The sequence below is a fragment of the Erpetoichthys calabaricus genome, chromosome 10 (assembly GCF_900747795.2).
Source record: "Erpetoichthys calabaricus chromosome 10, fErpCal1.3, whole genome shotgun sequence".
NCBI lineage: Eukaryota > Metazoa > Chordata > Cladistia > Polypteriformes > Polypteridae > Erpetoichthys > Erpetoichthys calabaricus.
Window position 1 is genome coordinate 168,926,453 of NC_041403.2, and position 20,955 is coordinate 168,947,407.

Genomic DNA, 20,955 nt, shown 5'->3' on the forward strand with positions numbered 1-20,955 from the left:
GTCAGGTGTTCTCTTAATCTCTGTAGAAGCTCAGCTTTTTAATTCCTTACTCATTACTCAGCCCTTGCAACCCTGTATCAGCTGAGTCACTCTTCTCTGGATCTTTTCTACCACTGGTGTGTCTTTATAAAGACCAAAACAGCACACATTACTCCAGATGAGACCTCACCAGTGTGTTAAAAAGCTTCAGCAGAACCTCCTTGGACTTCTACTCCACAATCAGGGCGCTAGGTAACTCTTATTATTGCATTTATTTAAAAGTAACTTCACTGGTAAGCTGTCTGATTTCGGCTGATGCATTTTGTCGTGAATTTACCTTATGTATAGCATTGCTCATTTTTGTTGGTCAGTATGCACTACTGCACTGTTGTTCTGTGCCACTGGTGGTCAGTAGCCAAGGGATTGCCTCACGCAGTGCCATGTGTAACATCATCAGTGTAACATGTTAAACACAGACACAACGCTCATCTTATTATCCATCTTTGGATAAACAAAGAAACAACTTTTGCTTCGTCTTGTGCTTGTTTAGCCCGATTCTCTGGCGTGTTCTTCTGAGTGTGAGTTTACGTTTTCTTCGGCTTTATTTTTCGGATCTCTTTGTCCTCTTGGTGACGACTCTTGTTTTGTTTACTGGCCTCCTTTCATTTCCTCATTTTGCTAGTTTGGCTCCGCCATAACACCGCGTTTGCTAAATCGTGGACCATCAGCCACCAAGGCACTCCATAAATGTGTGGATTTGGAAGCATTTTCAGGGACATCACATGGATACTTCTTGACCATCTTTGTCTGGTTAGACACTTGCAAAAACATCCCAACTGGCAAAATGACGGTGCCTTGTGCTTTAAAAGAACACCTCAGCTGGATTTAGAAGATAAAAGACTTCAACAGCTAAAACGCAAACCAAACTATCTGACACCATCAGAATCGCCCAGGTTGAGCGTTTCTTCTGTTTTAACTTCTGATGTTTGATATGCCAGATCTTCTGATCCAAGAAGTTTACACTGCCATCAAGTCAAGTTGCTGCTCTCTCACTGTAACTGCCTTCTTGTTTACCGACATTAGCCATCACTGTACAGTTGGAGGTTCTGTAGAATGACGAGCTGACCTTCTCCTTGAGGTTCTGTGAGATTTTAATCCAGGTCCTTATTGTTAAGAGTTTCAGTGATATAACATGCTGTGCTCGTTCAGGGTAAATCCTTTCAGAGGTAGCAAACCAAGAGCTGACGGTGGTCCTGGCCTTTAATAGGAGTATCAAGTGCAGTCCTTTCAGGGTGGTCTGTCCCTGGCCTTTGCAGTAGTAGAAACTGAGAGCAAGTCTGGTCTCGGCCATTGTGAAGGTATTCTGATTCAGTCCATTCAGGGTTAGTAAACTGGGAGCAAAACTGACCCAGCAGCCTGCTCTTGTTAAAGACTCCAGAGGTATGCATACATAAGTGAACATGTGACGCCAGGTCAGTAGGCACAGGAATGTCATTTAGGCATTGCTCTGATGAACTTGTCCACCAATTAAAAAGAACCTTTGGAGCCTTTCAGGGACACTTTCATGATAAAACGGCCTGTCTTTGGTCACCTGTACCTCAGAGCCTCTCCAGATGATAAACTGGTGTCACACACACGTGAGATTCTGGGTCAACTTCAGGGCTCATTTGATGGTCAGGTGGTGGTGCTGTATCTCACCACCTCTACTCTACCACCCTCAGAAGATCAGAAGGACTGACAGCCGAAGGACCTCTGATGTCACATTCGGTTACTGCCCCCTGCTTGATCTGCCCCTTCTGCTTGCTCCGACTTATTACCAGCTCCACTGCCATCTGTTGGCAGTCCATAGAAAACTCCAGTCTAAAAAGAAACTGCTTGAATGGAGAGGTTTTTTTTGTTTTTCCCCATCAATTATACGGGGTTAACTGTGGTGCCCCCCAACTCTTTCTTTACTCTTACATGGGTTATTGAAATGGTCCTTGATTTGTGAATCTAATTTTAACAATAGGTACGAACTGTGAGACTGTGCTTACACGTAGAACCTGGCGTGAATGACATTATCGCACGTCTCCAGAAGCGAGATCTTCTTAGCTCTGAACCTCTTGGCTTTCATCCGAACTGCCAGGGTGACATTTTTGTTTTTCTTCTTCTTGTGATTCAAGTTTACAGAAAGATTCAAATGTATGATTTGTGCAATTTTGGCAGGATGTGCTGGCACACAAGGTTATTTACTGCCGTTAAGAACAGTGCTTGTTTTAAGTTGAGATTTACAGATGGTTGCCTCATATAATTTTACAGGTTTTCTAATCATGAATATGAATTGCATTTTTTAAAATCAAAACAGAGCTGGAGTGCCAATCTGAGATAATATCCGCCACGATGAAAGGCACTGGGCAAATTGCGCTTCGGTTGCTTTTCATTGAGGGGCACTTGCTCGTACGTCTCCGTGTGTGTGTGTGTGTGTGTGTATGTATTCTTAAAAGAAATTGAAGAAACTGATGGGATTCAAGACTTGAAAATCCAATTCTCTAGTGGAGGAACATTTTTTTTAGGGCTTTCATGCACAGGCGACTTCACTTAATTGCAATGTGCTTAAAAGAAATTTCCACTTAAATAAAATGTATATCTTGTTAGCGCTTCATTTCCTGTACTTTCACACTGGAATCACTTTGTATTATTGAAGCTCATGCAAATGAAATTTTCACTTTATGTCAACCACCTCTAAAGGAGTGGTGAGCAGTCAGTAATGGAAGTGCTTCTGCTCCTCTGGTATCCTCAATTTAAAGACGCAATTGCTGTGAGGAAAAGTTGTTACCGCCTAAGCATCCTGCAGCAAGTCAATGACATCCCGACGAGTCACTTGGCCCAAGCTGGCACAATGGACAATTAAAATGCTTTGAGTGTTATTTAGCACATTTCATTCTGCAGGGCTGCTTTTACCAGAATCTTCATCACTGATAACGTGTGTGAATAAAAGAGCAAGGATCTAATTAGTAAAAAAAACGCCACCTTTTACCTAGTCAGTTTAACACTTTTTGGTACAGAAATGAATAGAAAACCCTGGGCGTCAGATTTGATGCGGCTGACCGATCTTTAGATATCCTGTATAGCGATGTCGTGCGTCTTTCATTTACCTGGCTTTGTACGCCGTGAGACATAGCAGTTTGTGCAACTCCGTCATACGTCTGTGATTTTTTAATGCGGTTTTAATAACAGCCAAGCAGCTCCCTGAGCCACAAATTCATAAACAGCTTAAAACGTGAGGACAGAAGCCTGGCTGACTGACTGGCACTTTGTGCCCCTAGCACTGTCACCGAGCCACTAATATCTGAAGCTGGTTTATGATTTTAAATTTTTTATGTGCTTTACTGCTTTCCTCATCTTAAATTTATTGTTTCAATCTTAATCTAATTTTAGCACATACAGCCTTTAGCATATTTTTTTTGTTACCATTACATATTTATTTCATTGTTACTTCGAAGTAAATGCAAGGCTTCTTTTGTTCTTTTGTAACCAAAAAAAAAAAAACAAAATGAAATCAAAGAATTGGCTCCCCCAACAAGGGATGTTAAATTTCAGTGTCGTTTATTTACATGCGGTTAGAAACGCAAGCAAGGATGACTGGCAGATAATTGAGAATCTGTAGAATCATCACAGAGTGGCTTGGAAAGTAGACAGGCCTGGGCAGATTTGTGGACAATGAAATTTAATGTCAGTAAATGTAAAGAATTACACGTTTGGGGTTTGAATACATAATGGGAGGTCTGAAGATTGTGAGTCTACCGTATAAAAAAGATTCAGGAGTTGTAGTGGACTTGACGGTACAAACTGCCAGACTGTGTTCAGAGGCCATTAAGAAGTCAAACAGAATGTCAGGTTATATAGCGCCTTGATGTGTGCAGTACAAGGACAAGGAGGTTCTGCTCAAGCTTTCTAACACACCGGTGAGGCCTCATCTGGAGTCCTGTGTACAGTTTTTGTCTCCAGGCTAGAAAAGGTCCAGAGCAGAGCAACTAGGCTGATTAAAGAACTGCAGGGGATGAATTATGAGGAAAGACTATAAGAGCTGAGCCTTTACAGTTTAAGAACAATAAGATTAAGAGGAGACCTGACTGAAGTGTTTAAAATGATGAAGGGATGGTGACTTTAAAATGAGTTCATCAAGAACATGGGGACAATGTTGGAATCTTGTTCAGGGTGAATTTCACACAAAAAGTAGGACAGAGAACCACGGACACATGGGATATGTGACCAAGTAGTAAGGTGGACAGGAGGACTTTAGGGACCTTCTAAAATAACATCAAGTCGAATTTTGAAGGATTAAGTGGACAAGACTGGTGAGCTTTGATAGGCTGAATGGCCTCTTCTTACCCCGATTGTTCTAATGAACAAAAAATTACACAAAACACTGTGGCTGCTGCAGGATTGGGCTGACAAATCAGTACAGCAGTGATAAAAATCCTCCTCTGTCTGCAAAGAACATGGCTACAGTGACAAAGCCTCTTCTGGCCTCGCTTTGCATGAACATTATGCTACTTGGAAAAGGGAGGAATAAGGCAAGTTAATTGGATGCTTTTGAAAAACGAGCAGATCTCACACTCATTTCCAGCACACCGCTTGATCAAGCAATAATAAACAGCAGCGATGAGTGATGGAGAAAAGCAGACTGGGGCTGAACTTGGGGGTCCAGGTGCACTCAGCTGTGGAAGCCGCTAACCCCCCGGTGACATCACAGCTCGCCCTCAATGAAAGTCTGGGTGACTGCATCAAGCAATGGCAGCTTTTAATGACATCTAATGACAGATGCATTAGGGAGGCAGGCAGAAGTACCTCCTTCTCATTAACCGGCTCCCCACCCCATGTAACAAATTTAAAACATTTACAAGACAGAAAAATAGCAGCAAGGAATAGGCAGAGGGCCCAGGTGTACGTCTAATGCAGAATCGGTGCCGAGACAGCTGCATCGATTGTGTTGTCCTCCACTAATCTTTTTAGGAAATGTGAAATAAGCATTTCACTACTTTTGGAAACATGAAAAATAAGGGACAGTTGTCTCCCTCGGCCGTTACTGTCAAGTAGCTGGTGCACCTGAATCCACAAATTAGAGGTGAAGAGAAAAGGAAATCCAGAAAAACAGAACACAACACAACAGTCATAAAATTAAACCGGGGAAGGGCAGAAGGTTATTTGGTATTAAGAGAAGCGCAGAAATGAATTAAATGTTGGTGACTTTCAATATGGAGGCAAGGATAGAAATAATTGCTGCCTATATGGACATCTGGTGGTGGGTAAAGTTTTAATTACCTTTTTACGCCATAGGCCATATTAAGCAAGTTGTCCAGCCTGCAAAGAGAAGGAGGGTTCTGGGGTTAATGTCTTGCAGATGGCAGACTCAGTCAATGGAACTAATGCTCAATTCTTGTATCATTCAAACAAAAAACATAACAGACAAATACCCCCCCCCCAGCCCCCTCCCTGAAACAGTAATAAAATGGCCATTCTGTGTGTAATCAGCGTTGGTGTTTTTAGCACAGATCAAGCTGCCTGCAAGTGCATTGATAATAAATGAAGACATTTGTACAACCAGGAACCTACCACTAACTTAACAAATGTCAAAGTGCAAAATGTCACGTGAGCTTCTAGTCGTTACCAGCCCACCCCTGAAAAACCTGCCCATCTTTCAATGCTATGAAGAATTTGGTCCATTTTTATCCTGACCTGACCAGCAGGCATGCCGTCAGCACTTCAGAACAGGTTACCCACCTGAAGCTCGGCATGTTCAGGTCTGGTCAGAAAAGCTTGGGTGGGAGACCAACCAGGAAAAGCTTGGGTTTGCTGCTGGAAGAGACACCTACCCTGCGGTCTGTGTGTGGATCCCAATGCCCCAGTGTCATCCTTCAGGTGAAACGTAAACCAGCGGTCCTGACTCTCTCTGGTCATTAAAGATCCCTGGGCATCCTTTGTAAAGAGTAGGGTGTATCCCGATGTCCAGGCTAAATTACCCACCATGGCCTGGTCATTCTGGCCCCTTAATCATCTCTAATTGGCTAACTGTCTCACACCACTACACCACCTAACGGCTCATGTGTGGTGAGCATATTGGCGCAAAAATGGCTGCTGTCGCATCATCCAGGTGGGTGCTGCACATTGGTGGTGGCTGAAGTGGCTCCCTACTCACTGAAGCACTTTGAGTAGTGAGAAAGTGCTATATAAACGTAGAGAATTTTTAACTATTATTATTATGATCCACATTCTAGTAATGGTCGTGGCCACCAAGGCTACTGATGAGTCGAGCTTTCCAACAGGTTGAGAAATTAGTCCTTTCTAAACTCTATGAATAATGAGGTGAGTCATATGCTATATTACACTCCGTGTTTGTTTAATAACATTTTTAAGCTTGTCACACCCAACTCAGGGTCTTCGGGTGGGCCAAAGCCATGTTCCGGCAGCATCAAGTACAAGGCATGAAACCATGCAACCAAACACTCAATGGGCCTATTAGACTAAAGTGCAGGTCTGTGGGGGGGAAAAACCCAAGCCAGCCAAAAACCAAAGACAATGGGGTAACTCTGAAAAGACCACTTGCAGGGGCAGGGTGTCAGATCTGGGAAGTGGCAGTGCTAGGCCCTGTAACTCCATGCCACCATAATCCAGAAACTTCAAAGTATATTTAACTGGGGTGGTCTAGCTTGATAAACAGCAGTCATCAGCCAAGTAATATGCATAAAGAGAAGTGTTTTTATATAGTATACACAAACAAAACATTATGGAATTGCACTTAATTAATTCTTTAAAGTATAGTAATAATTACATTTTTGTAGCTTGTGAACCGAAATATAATTACTACAGGAAACAGCAAAGACTGCTTACAACAGAAAAGCAAGCTTTCCAAACAACAGTCCACGTCACTGGTACTACTTGATCTCATTCCAGATGTTTTTAATGTCATGCAGTCTAAAGACTTGATGTTACTTTTTTCTTGTGCGAGTTCATTTTGATGTTCACAATATAAATGTTCTACTTGTAAGCTCTTGGAACCCAACATGCAACTCACCGTCATTTTCCCCATTTTGCGCCCACTGCTTCCAGGATGGACACTAGAAAACCCTGAACTGGTAGAATGGATAACTAGAAACTTGAAAGTACATTTAACTGGGGCTGTCTACCTTGAAAAAGCAGTACAAGAATAACTTTTTATGTATGCATGTTGTTCATATTGAAGGTTTCTTTCACAAATAACATGAAGGTGATCTCAACGCTACTAATGTGACGTGGCGTGTTTGTTTAAGTTTGTAAGATAGCTTGGCTATTAATGTCTGGGTTACAGTGGATTCAGAGACTCTTCAGACCCCTTCACTTTCTACTGATTTATTGTGTTGTTGATTTAATTTTAATAATGCATAAAAATCTGACATTTTTGCCCTTCAATCTACACTCGATAACTCATCACGACAAAGTGAAAACATGTGACTAGAAGGGTTTGCAGATTTATTAAAAGTCAAGAACTGAACTCCTCTCATTCCTAGACGTTTTCAGACCCTTTGCTGTAACTCTCCACATTGTGCTCAGGAGCCAGCTATTTGCTTTAATTCTCCTTGAGATGTTCCTAGAAATTGATTGGAGTCCATCATTGAATCGATTGAACATCATTTAGAAAAACACACCTGTAACTGTGTATAGAAGGTCCACAATTCATGGCTTGGTTTTTGTCCTGACCTGTAGTGTGAAGTCTAAGAACTCTCTGTAGACCTCTGAAATCAAATTTGTTAAAAATCAAAAACTGAAATGTCTCCTTCATATAAGTAATAAGACCCTTCCTTCACTACTTTGCAGAAACCATTTGGCAGCAATTTCAGTTTTGAGTCTTCTTTGGTATGTCTCTACAAGGCTGTCGTTATGAGTGATGGAGTGCAGATTAATGGACAAAAATGGCAAAAGTGTGATAACCCCTAGCAGTAACAGGGACTACTAAGGAGGTACTGAGGGATCTGGAAATTGTAGAAAGAGAAGAGCTGTGTGGATTTAACAGGCTGGAAGATGGCAACTATCCCGTTGTATCCCTAGGAAATTTCTGTAGACCTCCATGATCAAATTGTGGTGAGGCACAGATCAGGGTAAACCATTTTAAAAGCTTGAAAGCTTTGAGTGTTCCCAAGATGCTCCTTCAAGGATTGTGAAATGGAAGAAGTTTGGAACCAGTAGGACTCTTCCTAGAATTGGCTGTCAGGGATTTGATCAGGGAAGTGAACAAGAACCCAGTGGTCATTCAGATAGAGCTTCAGAAGTCCTCTGCTGAGATGGGAGAATCTGTTAGGATGGCCATGTCAACGGCACTCCAACGATCAGGCGTTTATGATAGAGTATGCTAGATGGATGACGTTGAGTGAAAGGTATGACAGCATTTAAAGAGGAAAATGGGCAGAACTCCAAGCACTATGTCTGGTGAAGCCAGCCACTGCTCATCACCTGCCTAATACCAGCCCAACATTCAAACATGGTGGTCAGGACATCATACCATGGGGTGCTTCTTAAAGGCAGGGACAGGGAGATTAGTCAGAATTGAGGGAAGGATAATTTCAGCCAAATACAATGAGGTCCTTAAACAAAGCCTGCTTCAGACTGCATGTAATCTCAAACTGGGGCGATGGTTCAGTGACCTGAATCAGCCAAGATAATGCCAAAGTGGCTTTGGGACAAGTCCCTGAGAGGCCTAAACAAAGCCCAGTCTTTAACCTTATGGAGCATCTGTGGAGAGATCTGAAGATGGCAGCTTGCACACGCTTCCCATCTAATCTAATGGAGATTGAGAGGATCTGCTGGGAAGAATGGGATGAACTGCCCACATCCAGGAGTGTAAAGATGTAGTCAGGAAGACTCAAAGTTGTAATGTGCTGCTAAATGTACTTCTATAACGTACTGAATTAAGAAACTGAATACTTTTCTAAATGATAGCTTTTAGTTTTCAGTTGATTTTTAATACATTTTCAAATCTTTCGGAAAACCTGTTGTTACTTTGTCATGATGGGTTATTGAGTGTAGATTGATGGGCAAAAATGACAAATGTATCCCTTTCAAATGACTCTGTAAAGTGGTCTGAATGCTTTCTGAACTCACTGTGTTAACGTTCTTCTCCACACACAAGGTTTGTCGTAACGTCTCGTTTCACATTTGCTTGAGTTTGCTAGTAGGTATCTTAGCTGGCATGGCTGACTGAACACTCTGATGTCACAGGAAGCCTGTGTTCTCCTTAAGTGATGACATCCAATTACTTAGCCACACCATGCACTTACTTTATTATTGAATTCAAATCTGTTAATTCTTTCAAAGTGCACTCCCACATTTACACCCAGAGCACTACCCACTATTACCAGTACGTTCTAATTAAATTCAAAGACAAAACAAAGCCTAATGTGTTTATATTGCATTAATTTTCACGGCCGTGTGTATGGAGTCACCACATTTTGCACGTGATTTGACTTACATATGTTAGGCTTCCTCTCTCATCACATTGATTGGCGACTCTAAATCAGCCCTGTGTCAAGTGTGGGTGAGTGGGCCGTGCCATGAACCCTGGTACACCGTCCAGTGTTGCACTCGGTACTGTACATCAATGCCTTGCCATAAGTAGGCGATGTTAATTCTGTATTTTAGCGGGCCTGAATGAGACTTTATAGAATGCTGAGAAGTATAAAGGCAAGAAACTGAATTTGCATTTAACATTTAATTTCAGTAATTCATTAAATTAACAAAAGATTTCAAGAAAATGTGCTGAACTCTGCAAACAATTCCTGAAATACTGCATTACTTATGTTCAATTAGACGTCTCAGCGGCAGTCTACCATCAGCTACTTATAAAGTACACCGAGTGCATGACAGCCTGCCTAAATTTATCAGACAAACATGCCAAACTATGGTGAGTTAAAGGTGACCCTGCATGCTGCAAAAGGCAAGGGAGTAATACCAGTAAGTTAAACACTGCCAATCAAATGAAACAGATACCTGCAACTAAAGCCATTAGCCACAGTTTCGTTTAGCATGGACACAAGTGCATTTGTGTGCCTTCCCATAATTCTCCCTCCGGCACTAACTGTGAAGATCTCCTTTACCTGAATCTCTGGGCTTGATGATGGAGGGGTCCAGGGTAACGTCGATTCGGAGACTGGTAGAGTTGGGAGAGGAGAGCCTGACTGGTTTTCTGGCTGGGGTTGTTTGCAAACTTGACAGTGATGGGCTCGGCAGCACCAGACGGTTTTTGCCCGTTCAGTCCCTTGATGGCTTCCTCGGCCTCTATCCTCTTGTCAAAGCGAATGAAGCCAACACCCCGGGAGGCACCTAAGGGGCCAGCAGGCCAAAACATAAAGGGAGACACATTACTTAACTTGTATGGGCCACAGCTCAGAGTGAAGTAAACACATTTACACTTGTGCAAAAAACACAAATTGAGGACACCAACAGAAGCCAAGTACAGTCGGGGCTGTGGCAGCACAATAATTGACCAGCTAAGGAGAGGCTATTTTTCTGGAACTTCTTGCAGATTATGTTCAGCTAAGGTGATGATGCACTGGAAGAACAGCAATTTAACACACTTGTTATATGTGCACCAAAAACAAGAGAGCAGTTTGTGCTTTCTACAAGAAGGCAGAAAAAAAGCCTGAAGCCCCTGCAGACAGATTTCAACACTTTACAATTTAATATATTTAAACTATCATGTTAAGCCATCCTGGGATGGAAAAAAATTACTAGTACTGTGACAACTGCCACATGTCCTTCAACAGCACTTAAAATAACGACCACTAGGTGGAGCATTTAAAATTATGGAAAATCGCCCAGATGGCACCTTTGAGCATGAGGCTCAAAAAGCAATTACTTTTAATAAAACATTGAAAACAATAAGGCTTCTGGTAAGACACATACAGAACTTAGAACTCCTGCATGGGAAAGGCGCTATATAAATGTATTTTATTTACACAAGCTACTGGTTTGTAAAATAGGATATGTTTGTATATCTAGTGGCTGCTCAGTAAAGAGTGAGCCTGGCATTCAGTGAGAGTTATTCTTGGAGAAGCTAAATGGCATGCAGGAAAATTTCTGCCCATATAATTTAGAAGCTATTAAATCTGTCAGAGTGTAATAAATGCTCCTCACGACTCCATTCTAAACCTACAACACGACTAGTTAGGCACCGAGCAGACTGCATGGACTGCTAAAGCCCTAGTGACTAAGCGAATGTTTTAGATGTTAGCTGCTGTATCTGTCAAAGACGGGTAGTAGAATCGTTTAAGAAGATTTGCCCTACGTGTACCTTCAGCGCCTTTCCTCAGTGTCCGTGGGTATGTGTAAATATCTCTTCACTGGCACTCCATGTCTCAAGCTTGTTCCTGTACCTTCTGCTTCTCAGACTCTGTTGTTATTTTCAAGGTGTTTTCTTGCCTCCTGTCCAGTTTTATACTCTCCATCTTTGAAGGAGACTCTCTCAGCATGCGTCTTCATTCTTCCTCATGCATCTTGCACTTCTTCTTTCATCAACGTCCTCAAAGCCAAACTGACCAATCAGATTGTTCTGAGGGACAGGACACACAGATCTTAATGCTTTATGATATAGTAGATTGATTTGGCTGATGCTTTTATCCACGGTGACATTGGTTTCTTCTGTTTACATGTATTTTGTACAGTTGGAGCTCAGGATGACTAAGGTGTGGGGGTCTTACGGTGAGTGAGATGTGGGGACTGAACTGGCAGCAGTGTGTTTAAAAGTCACTCACTTTTTAATTTAGTCCTGGCTGTATTTCTCTTTCAGGATTTGTGTTTGCTAAGTTGTTGAAAATAATTAGTGTTGTTAGAGGGAAGGCACAGCGCAGCACAGCGAACTTTGTGCACCCTTTTGATGTGGGATGCCAAGGAGCAGCAACACACAAAAGAGAGGAGGGCTGAGAAGACAACATTTCAACCCACAAGAATGCACAGTGTAGATGCCACTATGACTCCTAAATCCTTCTTGTTATGTGGGCTTTTGATTTTACAACCTCCCATTGTGCATTTAACCTCATATTTTTACTTTTTATGTGTAATACTTTACATTTACTGACATTAAACTTCATCTGCCACAAATCTTCTTAAGCCTGTCTGCAGTCCAAGTCCCTCTGTGATGATTTCATGGATTCTCGATTATCTGCCAAACCATCTATCTTGGTGTCATCTGCAAACCTAACCAGCTTGTTGCCAAATTTTTTTATTTATATATATATATATATAATATATAATTTTAAAAATAGCAGTGGCCCCCTTCTGGACACCGCTCTTAACATCAGACAATTCTAATGAGGTTCCTCAAACCATCACCCTCTGCTTCCTGTTTCTGAGCCAATTTTGCAGCCATCAAAACTCCAACCCTGAACTGCCACTTCTTTTAGTTTGATGCCCACCCACTCATGTGACGCATTATCAAATGTTTCCAAAAAGTAAAGATAAATAATATTGTATGTTCCACTTTGATGTCATCCTTATTTTGCTTCCTCATAGAATTCCAGCATGTTGGTAAAACACGACCTCCCTCTTTTGAGCCCATGCTAACTGTTCAGTAAAACGCCTGTTCTTGCCTTGTGCTGCTCAATCTTGTTCTTAATAATTTCTTCCATTAATGTATTTGTGATGCATGTTACGCCTACTGGCCTATAGTTACTTGGATCTGCCTGGTCACCCTTTTTGTATACTGGGATGATATTTTCTGTTTTCTAGTCCTTCAGAATTTCCCCAGTGTACAGTGACTTCCTAAAATGTGTGAAGGGTTTACATCTGTACTTGCTAACCTTCCTTAAGCACACTTAGATAAATATTATCTGGCCTTGGTGTTTTGTTTCATTTTAGTCTGTTTAATCCACACAGCTCTTCTCTCTCTGCACTTTCCAAATTGCTCAGTACCTCCTTAGCAGTCCCTGTTACTGCTGGGAGGCTATCATACTTTGAAAACTGAAAGTTAGAATTGTTATCAAAGGGTTTCTGCAAAGCACTGAAAGAAGGCTCTTATTACTTATATGAAGGAGAAATTTCAGTTTTTGATTTTTAATAAATTAGACTGCAGAGGTCTACAGAGAGTACCTTGGCCTTCATATCTTGGTTTTTGTCCTAACATTCAGTGTGACTTGTGGGACCTTCTATACACCGTTACAGGTGTGCCTTTCTCTAATGATGTCCTGTCAATTCAATGGTGGACTCCAATCAAGTTCTACAAGCATGTCAAGGAGAATTAAAGCAAAGAGGATGGACCCGAGTACAATGTGGAGAGTCACATTCTAGGAACGAGAGAGTTCAGTATTTAATTTTTAATACATTTGCAAACCTTTCTGACATCATGTTGTCACTTGCTTATTTTGGGGTATTGGGTGTAGATTAATATTCAAAAATGAAAAATGTATTCATTTAAAATTAAATCTATAACACAATAAAGTTTTTGTGCAGAAAGTGAAGGGCTTTGAATACTCTTGTGCATCATCATCCAAACAAATTTAATATCATTACACTGTTTTTAATAAAGTTGTAATAGAAAAAAAGACCCTTTAAATCGTCTTAAGGAAGGCCTGAATGGTTCAAGATGGAGGGAGGGAAGGACACGTGCTGGTGTTATCCACCATTTCCCCAATCTGTGAGCTGCAAAGTCAACTTTTGAATCTGAAGTGCGGACTACTGATGTATGCAAACATCTCCAGCCGTCTGGAGTTTTTTTGTTTTTTCTGTCCTCCCTGGCCATCGGACCTTACTCTTATTCTATGTTAATTAGTGTTGTCTTATTTTAATTCTTACTTTGTCTTTTTTTCTCTCTTCTTCATCATGTACAGCACTTTGAAATACATTATTTGTATGAAAATGTGCTATTTAAATACATGTTGTTGTTGTTATGCTAAAGTGTTTAAATGACTCCCTTTTGAATATCAGTACAGCATTCTGTAGCAAGTCGCCATCAGCTGAGTGTGTACCCTTACAAGTATGTTGGCATGAATGTGCACTGTGATGTCCAAGAGCAGTCCTGACTTGGCATCTATCTATCTATCTATCTATCTATCTATCTATCTATCTATCTATCTATCTATCTATCTATCTATCTATCTATCTATCTGTCTATCTGTCTATCTGTCTATCTGTCTATCTATCTAATAGTGCCTTTAATATCCATTTTTCTGTTTAATTTTATTGAAATACTGAACTATTTCTAACTAACCCTAATTTCTATTTCTATTAATGAATTTGCAATATGACAAAGCATAACAGGATCTTTAAACATGATGCTGTGACAGAAACAGAAAATTTTTCAGGAAGAATAAACGTGCCAAAAGCCAGCAACAGCTTTCCCAAACAGACAGCAGCAAAGGTAAACACTCAGATCTGTTTGTATTCCAAGTACAAGCGCTCTGAAGGCCACACATTGAACAGACAGACTCGTCCTCTGATCCCACGTGCACACTCGCCCACGCAGGTGGAGAAGTGATCAAATGCCTGTGCAGCTTGTGTACGAGCTTCATATTAGGAGTTACACGAGTTGGCTATTTCATCACATGCATGATGATAAGAAAATATTAGAAAGCAAAAATATAGAATTGACAAAAAAGCTAATGGTCATATTTTTTTGTGCACATTTACTAATTTACTGCTGTACAGTCTGTTGAACTTTAAACCACAAAACTGCTGGTTCAGTGCCCATGTCTGCCTCACTGTGTGACCCTGAGCAAATTGTTTAACCTGCCTGAGCATCAAACATAAAAAATACACACAAACAATTGAACTGTTATTTGTTGAAGAACTTGAAGAGGAGGAAAGCACTCTAGAAGTAGAATGTTCTTCTATATAAATATAAACCAAGCAGATGAATACAGTTGTAGGACACCCTGGGTATTAACGTGTTTAGCCTGCATGCAAGACCTGCCTGTCTTCATCATTCCATAGGCAGTCACGATCAGCTCTGTACTCAAGTTTGCACTCATCTTCATAAGTATGCTTGTCAGACCCTCCTGCATGAATGTGCACTGGGATGGACTGGCATCTTGTCTAAGACCAGACCTTGTTTGGCACCTTATCTGTGTGTCTCTCTAATCTATCTGATACAGTGTCTTTCCTATCAATGTGTCTACATTTATATGGTGCCTCTCCTATCTATCTAGTCCATTTTTTATCTATCTATCTAGTAGTTACTTTCCGATCTGTTTATCAATCAGTCATCACGCTTGGGTGTCTGAGGATCACCTTACAGGCTCAACTCATATAGACAGTACCACCCTGGCACAAGAGGGGGCGCTGTCGCTAATGCTACTGCTTCTTCCCTCTACAGCTCTGAGAAGATGCTAACTTAGGGACACTGATCCTGCCCTGTTTGCCCAGAGAAGGCCCACCTGTCCTGATTGGAGTTGTATAAAATCGGACATCCCTAGAAAAGTTAGCGTCCATTTTGGCTCCGAGCCCATAAGCCAGATGAGCTCTTCAAAGCTACCTCAGCTAGGAAGCCTAAGCGATTTGCTCCAGGCAATTTTTAAATTGCGCCCTTGTTTCTTTTGAAAATGTCTTTTTTTTTTTTTTTTTTTGTTTGGATTGCCTTGCATTAAACAGGGTGACCCAGTTGGCATCCCAATGATTTGTTTGGACTCCTCCAGTCAGTTGCTCTGTGTCCACACTATCTATCTGTCTGTTCATCTACTGTATTGTCAAGCATACATGCTTAGGGAGTTGCTCTCGTATTTTGCTTGCTGATTATTTTAACAGTAGCCTACCTATGAGTTCTGTCACTTAATGTCACAACATCATGTAACGGCCACAACATCAGTCACAAAATGCCCATCAGATGGCTGGTTACACTAATCTGACTCCGAAGGTGTTTAGTGACTGACACCGTGGCTGTCACGTGACCTACGCCATACCTACTGCAATCTGCAGTTAGACCAACCTCGATTATTTACGGTCATTTTTTGGTTCAGACCTTTGCTTGTCCCTCAGGACCTCTCCTGGCCTCTTTGCTCCTCACAATAATTTCTGGGCTTGCGGTCTCTAAGGCCACTCATCAGTGAAATATGTTTTTAGGGACACACACACACACACACCCACCCAGCAGAGTCACCAGTTAACTTAAACTTTGGGATTTAGGAAGAAAACTGGAATTCCCGGAGATGAAGCCAAGCAGAAATTCAGAAGTCAGTAAAGATGGCAAGCCCTGAGCCCATAAAGAACTGCTGTGCCAGCATGCTGCCCTCTAGTGGTAAGGAGCTTCAGACGTATGTTTAAACAGCAGGTGAAAGTGTGCCTTTCTGTAAATTTCATATGCCATCTGTACTCGATTAAAGGCGGTTTATGTAAATGACTTGTAGGCAGTCATAAAAACAACATACTGAGCTTGTAAAAGCTTAACACTTCAAAAATGTTTTGAAATACGAAATACAATTTATGTTTGGTGCTATCAAACATAAAATATTCACAGCTTTGTTTAAAAGAATCTGAACAAACAGGCCCTAAGCCTAATGTTACTCGATTGTTTACCTCTTTTGTAAGTCACTTTGGATAAAAGCGTCTGCTAAGCAAATAAATGTAAATGTAAAAGAATCAGCGGTGTATGATCAAAAAAGGTAAACGTGAAGAAATACCGTTGCTCTGTTTATGGGCATAAATGCATAAATGTGCGGCATTTAACAAATTGTGTTGAACGGAAGCAGCTCCATAAAACGCGAATTTTACCGTGGCATCAGTCTGTCTGTGGCAAGTCGGTTATTACCTGATGAGCAGAACGATTTCTCGGTGTTCTTTCTGACGTATTTTCGATGTGTTTAATGGTTTGCTAAAAGTGAACATCTCCGTATCTTTTCACCTGCTCTACGCGCCGCTGCTGAAGGCGTATTTACTTAATCCGCTGCAATGATTCTTTCACATCCCACAGTTGGAGCTTTTTGAACCCCAAATCTTTTTCAAAGAAGAATGAACTTCAATGACCCCCTGTGTTTGAATGTTTGTGTGCGCGGGCACCCATTGTGCCACACGCACATACCCGTGAACACACGCAAATTGAAAAGAAATGGTTTATTAATAAACTGCGACTATGAAGGACAGCGGTGAAGAATCGATGGAGCCCTAACAAAGCTTTTGCACGCCCACTACACACAGCTCCTGAGCATTTTAAATTAAAATTGAAATATTCCTTGGGGAAATTTGAAAAGATGTGAGAGCTGAGGCTGTTAATGAAAGCCCACTTTCTGCTCAGATGAGAGTGCTTTGCTGCCGTACCTCATTTTTAGTCTTTATAGCAGCTGTGCCAGCAGAGCTGAAAATTTATTGCAGGCATGCACGTTAAATACGCTTTAAAAGAAAGCCTCCTTGTTTTATAAATAATGTGCATAATGATCTCATGCCTGATAGAGAGTGAGCAGGGGAAAAAAAAGGCAAAATGGTTGAATCAGAGTCCAATTCTCTTACATGACAGGCAAGAAAGGTGAACAAAAATGGGGGTCTGCTGTGGGAGTGTGAGGCCGAGAATTATGCCAAGGCCCGTGGTGTGCCAGTCATATGGTAAGGCGGTCCAGGGCAGAAGGGGGAGCAGAAAGAGCCACCGTTTCAAAACGCCAGCGATATAAAAGACCGCCGTTTGAGAGGGAAACTTGTCTCATTCTGTTTGGCAATCGCTTATGAATTTTAATTTCAGATAATTAACATTTACTGTAGTGTGACTGAGTATAAAAGAGGCAAATTTGCAAGCACTGATCTGATGATAACTGCCGCCTGGTTGGCCTAAATCCTCTCAACCTCTTAATCATCAGTAACTAAAATTTAATTAGACATTAAAATTCCTCTCACAGATTCACCTGTCTCTGGAGAAGCCATTAGGGCTGGGCAGGGTGTTAAACTGCCAGTATAAAGAAGATTAATGGCATCAGCAGCCAACGCCAGGCTCTCTTCACTACCGAATGAATGTCAGGGGGTTGCTTAGGTAAAGCTGAAATTCCTCACATAAACAAAAAAAAACCCAAAACCACGGGGCTTTAAAAAGCACCTGGCGCTGACAGCCAAGCGAAGGGGCATATTTTGAGGCAACCGGCACCCCTTGCTTCATCACTCTGAGCTTTTGGTTTGCTGTTGTTGAGCCCAAATTAAATCTCAACAGCAAGGGAAGGCTGCAGAATGGCAGATGATAGCCAACTGACTGAGAGCAAAGAACTGTGTTCCGATTAATAGGCATGGGCCGGAAAATTCCCAGTTATACCTTAATTTGTGTTGTGAAGCACTCAGACAGCATTTAAGAAGAGCATCAACCACGGCCCAATGGAACAAGTGGCCCACTAGTGTGGTGGACAGTAGGATTTAGGGGGGTCAAAATTCAATGTCATTTTGGAGAAATTAGGTGAACAGCATTGACGAGCTTGTTGGACTGCATAGCCTGTTTACCCTCATCATCATTATTCTGATCTGTCTATCTAACACAATTACACCCTGGGGACAAATAAAGTCCTATCAAAACAGTAATGTCTGTCTATGTTAGAAATCTGATTGGTCAGTTTAGCTTTTGTCAGATTGGTCAGTTTTGCTGTGGTTGCTCAATCAAATGCGACCGAGACAGAAATCGTTGGACGAGGAAAGACATTGGAGGACTTATGAGAGTCGCCTTCAAACAAGGGAGGCAAATTTTCACAAGAACACTAATGCTGTCTTCAGAGCGGGTAATGGAGACCAGTCTACCATTGGCGGAAGTTAAAAAATGGATACGGGGCGAGGAAAATGCAGGGTCTGAGAAGCAAGTTTCATGGGAATACCACTGAGAGTGGAAGTGCCAAGCTAGAGAGATTGAGACACAAGACAACACCAGAGGAAGGTGTAGGACGAACGCTGAGGGTACTCATAGGCTCAGAGATATCCAATATTTTTAAATGTATTTTTGTAACGTAACAAGTGCTCCTGTTATTCTGATTTGCACCGGGTGGTGTTCTGTGTTAAACTCACTATTGTTCAGTTCAAAAGAAGAAACACAGAAAACATACAAAAGCACAACTGCCTCCACAGATACCTGTAACCTGGTCAACCAGAATGCGGGATGTGATGATGCGGCCATACTGGGAGAAGAGCTGCTCCAGTTCCTTCTGTGTCATTGTCTTGGGGAGGCCACTGACATACAGGTTTGCATCACGAATGGAAGCTGAGCTAGGCCTTGCGTAGGACACCTGCAGCACAAAAGGGAAAAATACAGACATTTACACTTTATCATATTTAGATTTTTTTTTCTCTTCTGGGAATTTCACAGTGTAAATTGTAATTGCTATAATTTTTTTTAAGAAAGTTATCAGTTACAACAAATGATTGAGCTCCTCAGCAGTTTTAAATATTTTTTTCCGCCTCATGAACTTCTAGAATTGTAAAATCCCTGTCACGAGTCTTCTACATTTCTGTGTTAATTTCTGCTTTTCTCTTATCTTGTCTCTCATCTTCATATTTCCTTTCAATTAGCAGACAGTAGGGCCGTTACCAGACTTCATCTGAATTGCCGTCATGCAAACAGAATCAAAACAGCGAGACTGAAAATTATAGCGAACTACACAAGCACTGGGATTGTGTCAGAAATCTGCAATGTAAAGTGCCGACGGTTTAGGATTACATGTAAAGAAATAAATATACAAGAGAGTTTTAAACAAGTACACTGTATGCATTAAAGTGAAGGGTTAGGGTTAGCGTCGCCCAAATACCGACTGGTGACAATAAACCCATCATGTGTGGATAAGTGAGGATGTGTGCAGGAAATGGGCTGCCAAAGACTGGCGTCCATTGAGGTTTCATTCCTCCACTGCATGTGATGCTGCAGGGATAGGCGCCACCTCCTAGTGACACCACAGCTCAGTTTCACTGTTTTGCTAAAAAGTTGGATGGAATAATTTAGCCATTTAGGTCTCCTTGCTGGTAAATATACATAATACATTAGCCATCATATCAGTGTCACTTGATAAGAAGGGTAATAAAAAAGACGTGGGTCTCATTTCAGGGTGTGGTAACACATTGAGCACCACATTCTTTACAGAATATCACGTCAACACCTTCACAGTGTGCAAAGTGTGTGCGAGTTTACGGCAGACGTAAGGTAAAAAAAAATAATCATAAATATGATTAGTCAAATAAAAGGATATCACCAGAACTAATAGCCTGCTGACCTGACAGCAAGAGGGGGAAAAAATGACGTTGTCTGCACTGCGGCCTGCTGCTCCTTTGTCAGCCATGCCGTAATTTGAGAAAAGTAGTTAAGCCATACTGTCAAATTACACAGAAATCAAAACTTGCAGTATGTGCTCACGGCTACAGGACATGGGACGGTTTACTTTTATTTGATTTGTCCAGAAAAAAAGCTCACTGGTGAAGATTGAATATAAAAAACAAGACCCATTTACCTCATTTAAGTAATAGAGAGGAGCTCCAGGAGAAAGGGCAGAGCCGACTCTTTGTTCTGAGGCTGCTTTATGTGGGCAGTGAAATCCTGCTCATGTTCTACGACAGCCGTTCTCAGCCTTTCTGGTGTTGTGACCCACTGTTTTCTATGGCAGTGTCTATGTGACCCCTTCAAGTGGGACCCACGGTCTTTATAAACTACAGCAGTGGCGACGCGGTGGACAAACACCGTCCTAGAACTCTCGAACAGCCAGTCTGGGTTGTGCTGGGCCCATAATATCACATCAAGAGAAGCCCACCGATTCAACAAGCTGATGGAAAAGGCAGGATAAGCTATGGGATGCCCTCTGGACCTGCTGGCAGTAGTAGAGAATGAAGACCAAACTGATGGCTGCTGTGATTTGACATTTTTATTAAGACCCCAAAGGTTTATTACACATCTGTTCTGGGGTCTTCTAAACAGGAGACTCCATTTCTAACAGAAGTTTTGTGTTTAGAGGGTTCATGTAGAAGTTGATTTTTTTTTTTTTTCCCACGTTTATTTTGACACCATTTTTTCTTTGATTATGGCAGCTCAATGCTGGGGGTTTT

The 20,955-nt window shown here is 41.5% G+C and overlaps 1 protein-coding gene across 6 annotated transcripts in view; it reads right to left on the minus strand.

Moving 5' to 3' along the window:
* Window positions 1-20,955, minus strand: part of elavl4 (ELAV like neuron-specific RNA binding protein 4) — a 272,046-nt gene that overhangs the window by 17,122 nt on the left and 233,969 nt on the right. For 5 of the 6 annotated variants that reach the window (XM_051933169.1, XM_051933171.1, XM_051933173.1 and 2 more), the window contains 3 exons: window positions 19,001-19,154; window positions 10,086-10,311; window positions 5,284-5,322 (listed from right to left, as the gene is read on the minus strand). In XM_051933169.1, coding sequence (XP_051789129.1) covers window positions 5,284-5,322; window positions 10,086-10,311; window positions 19,001-19,154 — 419 coding nt within the window. The remainder of the gene's footprint in view (window positions 1-5,283; window positions 5,323-10,085; window positions 10,312-19,000; window positions 19,155-20,955) is intronic. The other variant, XM_051933170.1, reaches the window with a different exon arrangement.